At 54.0% G+C, this 14,582-nt stretch overlaps 1 protein-coding gene across 8 annotated transcripts in view; it reads right to left on the bottom strand.

Annotated features, from left to right (window-relative positions):
* The window catches only part of TNS1 (tensin 1), a 223,792-nt gene that overhangs the window by 76,389 nt on the left and 132,821 nt on the right, over positions 1–14,582 (bottom strand). For all 8 annotated transcript variants that reach the window (XM_073878801.1, XM_073878812.1, XM_073878821.1 and 5 more), the window contains exons 8-18: positions 13,849–14,020; positions 12,126–12,176; positions 10,875–10,997; positions 10,424–10,488; positions 9,407–9,490; positions 5,722–5,834; positions 5,307–5,367; positions 4,996–5,071; positions 4,297–4,426; positions 2,839–2,904; positions 1,382–1,498 (exon numbers count right to left, since the gene is read on the bottom strand). In XM_073878801.1, coding sequence (XP_073734902.1) covers positions 1,382–1,498; positions 2,839–2,904; positions 4,297–4,426; positions 4,996–5,071; positions 5,307–5,367; positions 5,722–5,834; positions 9,407–9,490; positions 10,424–10,488; positions 10,875–10,997; positions 12,126–12,176; positions 13,849–14,016 — 1,054 coding nt within the window. In that variant the 5' untranslated portion in view covers positions 14,017–14,020. The remainder of the gene's footprint in view (positions 1–1,381; positions 1,499–2,838; positions 2,905–4,296; positions 4,427–4,995; positions 5,072–5,306; positions 5,368–5,721; positions 5,835–9,406; positions 9,491–10,423; positions 10,489–10,874; positions 10,998–12,125; positions 12,177–13,848; positions 14,021–14,582) is intronic.

Raw genomic sequence — 14,582 nt, 5'->3', positions numbered from 1 at the left:
GCAGCCACTGGGAGCTCAGAACTAATTCATTTCGTCCTCTGCCCTCTCCCTAGCCACTCAGCACAGCAGAGGGGGCCGAGGCAGTGGCGAGGAGGGCTTGGGGCGGTACCTCAGCAGGGTGGGGTGTCTGGGCCTCTGAGGCTTGAGGACAAGCCATCCACTCTGCAATCCTGCCTGTAAACAACATGCTCTCATCAAGCCCTAAATTCTAGCCCAACCACCGCCCGCATCCCACTTGCTCTGAAATCTGTCACTCATTCTGGTATCTCAAAGGTCAGAGGGAGAATCCTTTTTCAAGAAAAGACCTAGAAGGCTTGCAGGGTGGAGTCAACAAATCCAAAACCCTGGAGAAGAAGGTGGAAGGAGGCAGGGGGGTGCAGACCTGGCTCTCCCTAACCCGGCTCTGCCACAGGGCCCAAAGTCCCCTGGACAGCACAGCCCCTCCCTAGGACCAGCTGCAGCCCAGAGGCTGGGAGCTGGTGCCCTTGAAAGGACATATCCTGGGCGGTGGGGGTAAATCAGAAGACCCTTCCTTCGAGGGGGGGGAAGGGTCTAAGTTCTCCCCAACGGAAGACTGGGGAATGGGCCCACAGTCCTGAGGATCCTTCCAGCTCCCACATGCTGCAGTCCCAGGACCAAATCAGAAAAGCGAGTCTATGCCAAACCCCAGACAGGCATCTCAAGGGCTCCTGGGCTCCAGGCCTGCTAACTTTTGGAAGCCCCGCCCCACCTCCCACATTCAAATCAACCACACAAACAAATAACCCACATCTAACTCTCAAGGACTGAACTGAGTTGCAGTTGCCCACTTGACATAATGCTAGGTTTTCTAGCTAAATTAAACATGCATTAATTTCGACTGCGTCTTACTTGTCAAATTTTGGAGCTTATCGGTTTCCAGCTCTCAAACATTTTTGTTGGCTATTGATGAAAGCTGGTAGGCCCTGCATGCTGTGTCTAATTCCTAGTGCTCTGACCCCAGGGAAGTCAGGCCACGAGCCTGGAAACATCTAAGAGCAGGTTTCAAAGAAATCTAACAAAGTGCTGCGTTTGCTGCACGGGAGTTTTGTCAAGCGCCACTCAATGCCCCCTCCTCCAAGGAGCCCTCCCAGGCCACTCCAGCTCTCAAGAACCCCTCCTCTGCCAGTCAGGTCGTTGTGGCTGTTTGGCTGCATTCTTGAGCTCTGTCTTCATTATTTCACACATTCCTGTTTTGTCTTATCGTCCCCCACCCAACTGGGAACACTCCCAGGTGCCCCGGATCTGTCCTCTGCCTCCCCCACTGAACCCCGGATGGTGCCACAGCCCACCAGCAGTGCCGAGGCCACGGGAGCAGGGCAGTGCTGCGTGGAGGGGAGCTGGAAGCCCGGGTGCCACCTACCCTCCAGGCCGTCCTCTCGATGCCCATCGAAGTTGTCATACGAATCCCAGCGGATGAGGGGGTCGGAGGTGTTATAGTCCACCGACACGCTCGGCCCGTTCTCCAGGTGTTCCATGCCTGAAGGAATGGGGGTGGGAGGGCAGCAAAGAGAAAGGGGGGGGAATAAAAAAGGATCACCAGCTGGAAAAACAGAAGAAGCCAACAGTTGCCCCAGGGCTGCTCCCTGAGGGGCTTCTCATTTTCCTGACCGCAGTGGGGTGCAGCCAGGGGCTTAGAGTGGACAGAGAACCCAGGAGTCTGGTTTCTTGCAGTCTTCTCTTGTCTTGTTTTGTTTTATGGGGGGGGCGGGCAGAGCAGAGAGCGAAGGAGAGAGAGACCCCCAAGCAGACTCCACGCCCAGCACGGAGCCCAACACGGGGCTCAATCCCACGAGATCCCTGAGGTCATGACCTGAGCTGAAATCAAGAGTCAGACGCTCAACCGACTGAGCCACCCAGGCGCCCCTGGTTTCTTGCATTCTTGAAAAGGCTCATACCCGGTTATGGGGGTAAATCAAGACAGGACTCTGAGGAATGAAGGAGAAAGCTGGGGGCCCCTCTGGCTAGATGTCTGCCTCTTCCTTTTCCGTGTCCCAGAGGCCCCTGGGGCAGTTCCAGGAGACCAGAAAGTCTGCCCCTGGAGTCAGGGGGAGTGTGGAAGAGGTTTGTGATGAGCAACATGGGGTCAGGGACGACAGGGAAATCACAGCCGGACACTGAGAGGACACAAGGTCATTCTAGCCATTCCCCTGCCTCCCACTTAAGACGCTCCCGGCTCCAGGCAGAAACGTGAGGGGGGAAGCAGTCTCTCCTACACATCCACAGAAAGATGGAGACCGCACAAGCCGCACGTCCTGCTTCCTAGGGCAAGTCCCTTTCCTGACCTGGCAGTCCTTCCTTGAATCTTCCCAGAGTCCCTCCATCTGTAGCCTAACTTCGTCTCGTCTCATTCTATTCTCAAATAGGATGGAGAACAACTGGTCTCCACATACAACCAGTCTAAAGGCTCAACAGCTACTATTAAATCGGCCGTCTCGTCTTCAGGTTGAACCACCTCAGTTTTCATAAATACTTCTCATCCATCTAGTACCTCTGAATGTCCCTTCAGCCACTCCCTTGATCTGCCACAGCCTCAGTCTCTGAATATAATGGGATGGTGACCTAATGGGACCAGAACAGTTTATCCAGCCCAGCACCTCTTGGTCAGCTCTTTTATTTTTATTATCCAAAGAATAAGTCATTGGTTCACATTTAGCTGGGGGTCCACTGTGATACCCAGATCCTTTACTGCTGGCCTGCCTCTCATTCATAGGTAACTTGATAGTTGTAGAGCGCATCAGTGGGAGAATGCTGGGCGTGGGGAGGGGACAGGTTAGGATGGAGGCAAGGGGTGAAAAATGAACTCTAACAAGTTTGTACCTTGAATTTTCTCTGGTCCATAAGAAAATACAAATTCTACTTTGCCATATTCTGGAAATCTATCATCTGGAAAAGGGAGAAGGAAAGACAAAAATGAGCAATTAATTCCCAAAAAGGACTCCAACTTTAATCTTTCTGGAAAAGGTTAAAATAATATGCATATGTAGGGTTGATAATATCATATACATATAATGAAATAAGCCTCTTGCCCACCTTTGGCTCCGGTCCTACTTGCCTGAGATAACCATTCCCAACCATTTCCATTTCTTGTTCTACTAGCAGTTACTTCTAAGACTCTAAATAATAGCCACTATTTTTATGCCACCATTTCCTTATATACCTATTTCAAGTAATCTCCATTGATTGACCACCATGAAGATAATGAATTTGGCCCACTAATATCACTCCCACCTCCCTTCCTATCAAATCTAGTAGTAGTAGTATTTCTTACTTAATACTTAATTTCTTACTTAATACTATAGCTAAGCCTCTATTTCTTGAGCTGTCCATTTTCAATGGTGTCCCCTGACTCCCTCTGTGTAAGAGGAGAAAGTTTGTGCCCCTACTTTCCCCTGCCTCTACCAACTCGACCTTTATGTTGTCTGTGACCCCTTTATTTTTCCCTGTTAAGACTGATAACATTTACATTCTGTCCTGTAATTATCATGGAATCTTCTGCTTCTGCCCTCCTGGCTCCAGTACAGAAGAAACTCATCACAGAAGCATCTTTCTACTGCATGAGCCAGACTACACTTGGGGGGGTCAGGCTCCTCTCCATCCCCCCCCAACGCCCGAGCCCCAGCTCTACTCTCTGGTCTTGGCCGAAGCCCAGTCTGGACAGATTACCATCCACTGCTTGTGAGAAGAGAAGTTACAGTAGGAATGGTGGCCACCCATCATGCCTGTGCATGTCTCCATCACTGCAAGCACCACTTCATTGTACCCCGCTCGTGTGTCTCTTTCTCCCGTGGAACTGTGAGTTCCCTGAGGGTAGGGCCTGACTTCTTTCTCTTTGTAACCCCAGGGTCTAGCACATGCCTGGCACACATAGACCCACAAGTATTTCTTGGTGGATGGATGGATGGATTTGGATGGATGGGTGGATGGATGAGTGGATGGGTTCAGATGGGTAGGTGGACAGATGGATGGATTTGGATGAGTGGATGGATATGGATGGTTGGATGGATGGATGGATTTAGATGAGTAGGTGGATGGATGGATGGATGGATGGATGGATGAGTGAATGGGTGAATGGATGTGGATATTGTCCCAGGTCTGAATGTGATACAGACAAAATCTTAAATAGATAAAGAAGCAAAGGGAGACACCTCCCTAACCACATTTCCTTCCCTCAAAAAATGGTTCCCCCTTCACTGTTGCCATAGCTCCTCCATTATTGCTCTTCTACTTTGTGGTATTATTCCTTGCTAGGTCTATGTCTCTATTCAATGAGCCCACCTTTGAAGGCATCATCAAGATCTTCCTTCCCAAAGACAACCCCCAGGTCATGGATGGCACAGGTGTGGAACTGCACTCGGAAGATGACATCTCGGGCGGGGCTCCGGAACTTCTTGTGGTAGCACTTCAGCTGGGTGGGAAGGAGAGCAGAGCCCATCAGGGGCCCGAGGAGGGGAAATCAGATCTCAAGGAGCCTCCTTATTAGCTCCATGACTGAGACCCCAGGGCTCACCCAAACTTAATGAGGGAGAGGTCACCAATACCAAACAGGATCTCAGAGCTATCTGGGGAAACTTCTAAAAAGCAGAATGTTGGAGGCCAATCTCACCCTGTGGGAACAAAACTGTCCTCCCAAGAAGTTCCTGCACACAGAATGGAAAAAGTAGGAGTGAATTTAAATTGCAGGAGGAAAGACTGAAATTAGAATTGAGGGAGTCCTGTCACCACAGGAAGCAAGGAGGTAACAGCTCACACTGACAGATATTTCCCTGGAGACATTCTAGAACAAGAGACAAGCGCAGAAGAAGGGATGTTCTGCTCTGAGGCAGAGGAAGGGCTTGCAGGAGGCCTGAGGGCCTATGGCCCCAAGGCTGGTGACCCACAGGAGTGACAATCTTGTCTGGGGAGGCAGGAGGAGAGCAGGAAGACAGAAGAAATAAACAGGGAGGAGGGGGCTTGAGACAGAGGGGCAGCACTCACCAAGATGTCTCCCTTCAAGAGCAGCCCGGGCTCGATGGTGATGCAGATGCTGGTCTGGCTGTCTCCTTGGACATTGCTACGGGGGAGGCGAGCGGAGAAAAAGAGAGCTGCTGAGGGGGGCGGGCAGTGCACTTGCTCCCTGCTCCCCCTGCCAGACGGCTCCTGGGAAGGCTTGCTGCCTCTGTCCTTCAGCCCTCTGTCAGATGAGATCCTCCTAGGAGAGGTCCTGGCCCATCCCCCCACACCCTTGTCCCTGGTCCTCGGCCTCGGGCTCCGGCATCCCAGGCCTCTCATTCCCATGGAATACCTACTAGATGCCAGACGTGTAGACAGGCTGCATGGCCTGGTAGATCCGGAGAAAGGGCCGACACCCTGTAAGGGAGGGTGGTGTTAGCGTGGACGGTATGGGGGAGAGGGGGAAGGAAGGAAGGGCTGAGGAGAGGAGAGGTAGGAAGGAGAAATGAAAAAAGAAAGGAGGAAGAAACACTAGCTTTCCATCTGAGAGGCATTTTTAGGTTGACCAAACCCATTGCCACATCCAACACCACGGGCCAGCAGGCACCACCAGAACCCACCCCACGAAGAGACTGGAGCTCAAAGAAAGCTCAGGAGGTGGCACGGTGGAGACTCCAAGCCAAGCCTATGTTTGTGTCCCCTCAGGCTGCTTCTTGAGAAAAAAGGATGGGAGACAGGAGGGGAGGGAAGCCAGAGGGCTCAGGCAGGTACCTCCTTTAGACTCGAAGTTGGGGATGCCGTGCATGATCACGTGATGCAGAAACAAGGGCTTGTTGTTCATTTTGATGGAGCCAGAGAGCAGGCCACCGAAGTAGTGCACGTACCTGGGGGCAGGGAGAGGGGCAGCTTCAGCGGGGAGAGCCGTCCTAGAGCAGAGCCATCCCCGTCTCTTTTCCGGCCCCGCCTAGCCCACCCCCCACCACTCTCCTAGGCCTCCTGGAACCAGGGGCCTCCACCCCAGCACAGTCCTTCCTTGCTGCCCGGAGCCCCAGGTTGGGAGAACAATGATACGGACGACTCAACCAGGAGCTGCGTCTAGCCAGTACGCCCGTTTGGGGGTTCTCTGGCGCCCCCTGATGGTCAGCATGAACATCTCTTTCCAGCTTCACTCCCAGCCTAAAAATCTCCTGCTGGACCAAAATTCCTCTCACACATCCCTGACATCCCTCACATCATTAAGCTGCTCACTACTGCACAAGGCAGGCTGATCAACCATCAAACATCTCTAACACCCTCACACTGAGCTTAAACCAAGCTTACGCTTATACCCAAGGCCCCAGTTCTGCCCTGACCCACCCACCAGCCACACGACCGTCCAACAAACAGTAAGAGCTTAATAATTAGAGTCCTTCACTTTTTTACATCACACTGAAGTGTATGAAATCCCTCTCTATGTGGTATTGAAAGACATCCAACTCCCACTAAGCATTCCTATATCTAGGGTCAACACTCCCCCATTCTTTTTGGATCTTATTAGAAAAATTCAAGAATTAACCCATCTCCACTCCTTCTAGAAGAGAAGGGAAACTGGGTCCAGAAAGAGTTGCTGACACATAGCAAGAACATACAAAGCTGGGGGTGGATGGGGAGAGAAGGAAAGCAGTCTGAACTTCGGTGCACCTGGCAGAAAGAGAGGTCAGTTCTTTTGCTGGGGATCGGTCGATGCGTCCTCCTTTTCTGAATGGCCAGAGGACACCGAGCTGGGCCAGCCAGATGGATCAGAATGAATCCTGAGACTCCGTGAGGGGCAAGGGGGCTCTCGGAGGCTAGTGGAACCAGAACCCACATGACCATGACAACGGTCCCCTCCTGTCTCTTGGCTCCTTGGCCCACCTCCAGGCCTGTGGGCCTCTGTCCCTGAGCCCGGGTGGGGCCACCTCACACGACCCAAGCCAGATAATCTGATGGGCAGCACCAGTTCCTATTCAGCCCCTGCCCAGCCCCCAGCCCCATTACTCAAACCGGAAACCTGGAATGGCGGTTCCTATCAGATCTCTGGATCATGCCAACAGGATGTGTCTGTGTGCTGGGGACAATGAGTCCAGGGGTGGGGTGACAATGAATAGGGGAGTCGCAGGCAAAGCCCCTCCCTCCCTCTCTCTCTCTGCCCACCTCTCCCCCAGCTGCTCTATCGCCTACAAATGACACTGCCCAGAAGGCGGGAAAGTGGCAACAAATATGTAACGAAGCCAGCAGCTGTACTTTCACACACGGGCCCAGACAGAATGACCCACCCATAAGCAGATGCGCTTGCAAATACAAGCTGCCAGGAGGACAGATAACATAAACACCCCCCCTCACACCCACAGCTGCATGCTGTGTGAGCGCAGTGCACATTGTGGAGTCCCGGAACACTCTACTTGCTGAGAGAGGACACAGATCCCGTTCCCCAGGCCTTCAGCTTTGGGGACGTGGCTGCTTGGCCCACTCTCTCCAAGCCACATCACGCTCCTCATCCTTCACGGTCAGACTCGTGACCAAGGCCACCAGTCATATGCAGCCAGCAGGTACTTGAATGACGGCTCGTTCCTCCCCGGGAAGGCTCTCAGTGATCCCCAGCTACTGCGTCGGGCAGCCCAGCCAGAATTTTCTGTACATGGATATCTGGTTTCTGATGGCTGACCCTGAGACCAGCTCCCGGCTGTCCTGTGCCAGTGGAAGGCACTGGGTGGCCTGAGCACTCACTTCTGCTTGGGCTTCCCACTACAATGGCAAACACACTCACAGGTGGAGCCAACAGCCTTCTAAGCAAGGTGGGGGTGATGGGGGATAAATGGGGAACCCCAGCATGGAGAGGCCAGGGGCTCCTGCTAGCCTGGTCAGCGTCCTGAGGGGCTAGAAAAGTCAGGGGGACGCTTTGGCCCCTGGGCCAGCCTACTTGCTGTTCCCTCCGCGTGGTCACGGCAGACCTGCACTCAGATGCTTCCTTCCAACCCTCAGAGCTCGCCCCACACGTCACCTTCTCCGAGAGTTCAGCCCTCATGCCCACCCCATCACTCTTGAAGCCATCACGTGCTGTTTGGGTTTTTTCCCCCTTCCAAGTACTTCTCATGACCTGAGAGTATGTTGATGGCTCGTGTCCTGCTGAAATGGTCAGCCCCGTGGCTGCAGCGCATGGAGCCGTGTGGCACATCACAGGCGTGCAGCGGGCCCACCGCTCTGGCCACACGGGGGCTGGGCCCCATTCCCCATCTCCAGGTCTCCCCTCTGGGCCTGGGCTTCTGCCTCGCACTCACCTGCAGCCTCCCCACAGCTCACCAGCCCTGATTCTACCTGTGCTCACCTGTGGACCAGACATCATTACACAGGACGTTATCCACAGAGCAGAATCCAGCCCTCAGGACTGGGGGTGGCACCACCCCGGGCGGGGTGGGGGGGTGTCCTGGCCTGGCCTGAGTTACAGGCCCCCAAATACCTTCTAGTTCTGCTGCTACTCGCTGTGGATCCTGGCCATGCTGAGTCCCCTCCCCTTTACAGATGAGGCTCAGGCTTCTCATCCGTAAAATGGGGATGCCCTGGACGGTCATACGGTAGTTGTCATTATTACTCAGGTTCAGCCTCAAATCCACCACCTCTGACAGGTGTTCCCTGACCCCCTTCATTAAATAGCCCCAATCTCCTCCATCAGGTCTATCCCACTCTGTCCACTTTCCTTCCTAGCACTAGCCACTACGGAAATGGTCCTCTTGGTCTACTTACTTGTGCGATGTCCATCTTTCTCAATGGGATATCAGCTCACTGAAGGCAAAGCACTTTGCCCTGTTCAACTAGGTATCTCTAGCACTTGGAATGTAGTAGAGCACCTAAAACTTGTCCAGTGAGTGAATGAATCGTCTCTGCCCTGCTCTCTGCCTGGGCTGCTGTGGACTCCGATGAGACCACGTGCTTGAGAGCCCTTGGTTAAATTTTCAAAGCTCATCCAGAAGATGACCCTTATGGTAAGAATCTGTGACCTCCCCAGGGCAGGTAGCAATGACATCAGCCTCCTAAAGGCTCACCCACGCATGGAAGCAGTCCTGCTTCCAGGACCAAGAAATAGCACTGCCTTCTTATACAAACTGCCTTCTTGCACCCAGACCAATGTGTCCCCCACCAATCCCCACTGCTCTCCAGCATTGGCCTCAGGAGCCAAGTGCCATGCCCTCCTGTGGGTGCACACAGCGGCCCATGGGTTCACCCATGTCCCTGAGCTCACACCACTCCAGGCTGGCACCAGAATATGCATGTTCAGTACACCCCCACCTAGGCATGGCTGCTCCATCCCCTGTGAGTGCATAAGGCCAGTCCCCAAGATAGCAAGCACACACCGCGCGCGCGCGCACACACACACACACACACACACACACACACACACACACACACGTGCATGCACTGGCTGTAAGCCCCAGAGACCCACCTTCTCTGGGATGGCTGACCAATTGGCACAATCTTATCCTCATAGAACCGCTTCATTGCAAACCGGTCCAGGGCCTGATCAGCACTGCAGGGAGAGACGGGTGGTCAGAGGAGCCAACTTTTATGTCCGAGAGCCCCTTGTCTCCCCACCCCTGCTCCCCTAGACCTGTGGAGCCCTCCAGCCACCCTATGCTAAGAAGCTTTCAGGAAAAGAGTGCCCCAGCATCTCTACATCCTGTGTGCTGCAGGACTCAGTGAAGGGGCTTTGGAGCCAGACAGCCTGGGTTCCCATAGCAAGTCTGCCACTTACTTATTAGCCTTGTGTCCTGAATCAGGTTATTTAATCTTTCTGAACCTGATTTCCCTTCCTGTCAAGGGTGAGTGACAGGGCCTTCCTTGAAGGTTGTTACAGCAATTAAGTGAAATAACATCTATAAAAAGCTGTGGGCACACAGTAGGTATACAGGAAATGTTCACCATGAAGGGAACATTCGGCTAGATTTTCTTAAAGTCACAAAATTACCATCTAAGGCTCTACAGAACATTCTATCTATCCACAAAGAGATCATTTTTAAAAGAAGAGACAGCTGATGTAGCCCCTCTGTTCTTGACTGTCCAATGACATCCCATCCCAAACCCCAAAGCCCTTATTAAGGCCCACAAGGATGAGATAACTTCTAGATGGTTCTGCCAGACCCAGATCTGCCCTCCCAACATTTCCTTTTGACTCCCTCTCCAGCTCACTCAGGGAAACAGAAGGCCTTTCACCAAGGAAAAGTGGCCCGGAGCAGGTGGCTGGATGGGGTGTCCCTAGATGGGCCTGCCTCCCAAGGCTGCTCCCACTAGTGCTCCCAGTAGAGGGAGGGACTCTCCTTTCTCCCACCCCCCATGCACAGCCACCTGCTTCGGAGCTGTAGGCTCCTCCCGCTGATCCTCAGCACCCCTCAACCCCAAGGAAGGGAGCAGTCACGGGGGGATGGCCAGAGGGGGTTCCCACTGTCAGTACTCAGGCTCTTACCTGGCAGAAATGTTGCTGTAGTGCATGTAAGCAGCAATGACAACGCCGATCCTGCCTCGGTTTCCCTAAAAGAACCCCAAACACAGACTTTACTTCTAAGATCAGCCCATGCAGAAGCCCAGAGGAAAAAGGGGGCAGTGGCTGGAGAGAGGGCTGTGGTTTTCAGGGAGAACAGGACGGGGGAGGGGGATGCAAGGGAGGGAGGCAGGTCAGGCTGAGTCTCAAAGAGAAGAAACACAGCTGATCACCCACTACACTTGAGGGCCCCACGAGCTCATAACTCCCCATTTCTTGGTGGGGGGGGGGCTGGGACAGAATCTACTATCTCCTAGGAAAGAGAATGCACACAGTCTTGCACGCTCACACAATCCAATGATACGGTCAGGCACACACACTCATCCAAGGACACATCTATGCACGTGCGCGCACACAGGCGGCCCCCCGCTCTGACCTTATTGTGTAGAACGACGATGTTGTGAGGGTCTGCATTGAGCCAAGTGTCCATGGCCTTGCAGACGCTGCAGATCTTCTCCAGGGCTGGGGTGTGAAGGTCAGGCCAGCCAAATTCCAGTACCTGTGGTCCAAGTCATGAGTGAGAAGGGGCGGAAGCCCCAGAGAGTCAATCAGAGCTGGGAGGTGGGTGGGGGGTGGCACATACCCCACACACAGGTGCCACGGCACCAGCCACCCACCCACCTTGCTTCCTGCCCTGCCCATCAGCCCAAAGGGGAGGTGATGGTGTGGACGCAGAGGACACTGGCCCAGGACCAGAGACCCTGGGTCTCTGAGTCTCTGCTCTGACACTGCCTCGCTCTGGGGGCTCTGGCAAGTCATGGCCCCTGTCCTGGCCTCAGTTTTCCCAAATGTGTGTAAAGCTGATGACCCCAAAGTCCGCTCCACATGACTCTGACTTCAAAACGTGCCCCTCAGCATTTCTCCCAAACTCTCCTCCCATAGACAACCCCAAGACAACCCGGGCTCAGGGACAAAGAGGGAAAGTGAAGGGCCCCCAGGAGTTCACAGCTCTGTTCCAGGCCCGGACACACAAACCATTGATTTTTCAGGCTGGCCGAGAGAGAAGCCTGAAGGGGACAGAGGGCAGATCCGAACGGCAGGCTTCAGGCTCCTCGAAACTTTTCTCAACTCACAGATTGTTAAACGGAAAGAGAATTCATGCTCGGAAGAGCCGAGAGAGCTCATCTAATCTAGCCCACCCCGTTGCAGAGGAGCAAACGGAGGCCCAGAGAACTGTCACCTGCCCAGGTCACAAAGCAACAGGTACCAGAATCCAGGCACCAGAGCAGACATCCGCGCAAAGCCTGCACTCAGCCCGCCGAGCCAGCAAGTGGAAATGGGCCATCGGCAATCCCGGGCCAGTTTAAATCCAAAGGGCTTTTCAACGAGGCTAGAAATCTCATAGCTCCAGCCTTACCCCAGAGATACTATGTGCACCCCAGGGGGGCAGACCTGGGTAGGAAATCACTGTATCAAGCTTGGCTCTCTGGAATTTGTATTGCAAAAACAATACGGGCTTTTCCTTGTTCCAAATAGAAAACGACACAGACACGGAACAGGCTTTGTGAAGTGTCTCAGCACTTCCCCCCAGATTCTAAAGTGGGGAACCGCAGGGAGAGGGAGCCCAGCTGTTCTACTCCTCTTTCAGGCAACGGGAAGCCCCCACCCCTGATCGGCATCAGCTCACCTTGGTGTGGAGCTTCGTGATGTCAGGCCTCCGCTCAGAGAGGTTGAAAAGCTAGAAGGAGGGAAAGGAAGAGATTGTAAGACAATGCTTTCTGTCTCTCTGTCTCTCTGTCTCTCTCTCTGTCTCCTCTACCCACAGGCCCCCCTCGGTGAAAATTCTACCCATGCAAGAGCTTATAATGGTGTCCCATCGGACACACACACACATTGGCCAACAAGAACTCAGCTATAGGTTCTCAGGGTAAGGAGGTGAAGGAAGTAGGTAGACATGGCCACTGCCCTCAGGGAGTGGACAGACGCCCAGGACGGCAGATGAGAAGGGGATGCAGTCTGTCTCGGGTACCACATGCCACCCACAAGGTGGGCATCTTCACATCCTGAACAGGAATCCCAGTGTTGTTAACTGATAAGTATTTGGCTATCTCTAGTTTCCACTTCACATGTCAACTTACTTCTCTCAACCACCACAAGAGGTAGGTGGTGTAATCAGACCCATTTTACAGATGCAGGACCTAAGGTTTAGTGGGGTGAAGTGGCCAAGTCAGATGGTAAGAGCAGAGCCGGCATTCAAACCCAGGACTCTCCGATGTCTGAATCTAGAGCCCTCGACAATGCCCAACACAGCTGATGGACAGGTCTCCGTGGCGGGTTCATAGCATCCCATAAAAATTCATATCCACCTGGAACTTCACAATGTGACCTTATTTGGAAACAGAGCCTTTGCTGATGTAAGTACTTAAGGATCTCAAGATGAGATCATCCTGGATTTAGGGCAGGCCCTAGGTCCGATGCCTGGTGTCCTTATAAGATGAGGAGAGGAGCCACAGAGAGACACCAGGGCAGAGGCAGAGATGGGAGTGATGGAGCTATAAGCCAAGGTCACCAAGGATTGCTGGGAGGCACCAGACACCAGGAAGGGGCATGGCCCTGCCAACACCTTGATTTGGACTTCTAGCCTCCAGAGCTGTGAAAAAAATGAATTCTGTTGTTTCCAGACCCTCAGTTTGTGGTCATGTGTTAGAGCAGGCGTAGGGACCTAAGATGGCCTCCCACACCCTGCCTCGGCTCAAACCTCAGGGCAGGGCTTCGAGCCTGCACCGTCTGGTTGGTGGGTCCAGCCCAACCCCACAGGTGCTTCCTTGTAACTTGGAACTGAGCTCTCCTCTGGGGCCAATCCCCATACCAGCTCTCTGAGAGTACAGAAGAACTGCCAACCACCTCATCCACGTCTGTAAGGTGCTTCTGGGCCAGGCACCACCCCGGTGCCAGCCACACAATGTCCTGTAAGATGCACGTTGCCACAACATGCCCTCAGACCTCAGTTCTGCCACTTCCAGACACAGTCACCTGAGGCAGACATCCCACCTCTCTGCGCTCCGGCGAAACCTGATTTCTAAGGCTAGCGTGCAGTTAAACACGTAGAGAGCGGTTAGAATAGGGCCTGCCTCGTAGGGAGTGCTCGAGAACATGAATCCCTCAACGCACACATATACACACACGCACACACAGGCACACGTGCACACGTGACTTGGGTCCAGATGCTGCATTCCAGCGGCAGACACAATTCTCCCAGCAAAGTGGGGCCGGAGAGTGAGTGCAGACTCAGGCCATGAGCAAGGCACGTAAATCAGGGGAAGAGGAAGAGCAGGAGTTGGCCCTGGGGGACACCAGAAGCAAGGAGGTGGCAAGGAGAAAGGACAGGGGGCACCGGACCCCACCCTCACCAGGTAGCTGCCGCCATGTTTGGACTTGAGCATCTGGGCCACCTCTCGGAGGTTGCTCCGGAAGTTCTCCTCGTTGGCTGTGCTGGGGAAGGAGACGGCAATGATCCTCTCCGTGACGTACACCAGGTCCAGCTCACAACTGTCCTCCATGGTCCGGCTCACGCTCATGTTTCTGGAGAGACAGGAGGCAGAAGGGGGTCCAGATCAGAAGCCAGCTCCTCAGGGCAAGGTTCAGGTAGCTGTACCTCCTACACACCACATGGGGCCCACAATTCCAACCCAGGAGGCTTGGCTCTTCCCTGACCCAGAGCCAAGGCCAGAGGCCTCCTCTAGCAAGGCCCGTGCAGCCAGCAAGGCCAGCCTGGGAGCCTGGGAGCCTGGGCGTACCTGGCCAGGGGTTGGCAGGATCTTGGGCCATTTCAGTCATGACAGCAATCCTAAGTGCCCATCCATCCTGTTGGCCCTGCCTTCAACCTGCGATCCTAGAGGTCAGGGCCAGGACGGGAGCCAGCTAGGAGCCCGGGAGTCCAGCTCAGCCTCCCGACACACTGCGGCCACCTGGTCTGGCAGTAGTCTCTCAAAGGATCCCGGGATAGATTTTGAAGAGGAAGGAGAGCCTGAGCTGGGTGCTCTCCAGCATCCCAGGGCTGAGCACTGGGCTGCCCTCCCCTTGCTCCCAAGCTGTAGAGTAGGTGGGGAGGCTTCTCAGGGGAAAAGGCAGCTCAGGTGACACG

This window comes from Callorhinus ursinus, unplaced genomic scaffold, assembly GCF_003265705.2.
Source record: "Callorhinus ursinus isolate GAN/ISIS: 27379988/994484 unplaced genomic scaffold, GSC_fseal_2.0 scaffold2, whole genome shotgun sequence".
NCBI classification, from domain to species: domain Eukaryota; kingdom Metazoa; phylum Chordata; class Mammalia; order Carnivora; family Otariidae; genus Callorhinus; species Callorhinus ursinus.
Note: the sequence above shows the minus strand (reverse complement) of the source record. Positions and strands in the feature narration are given on the sequence as shown.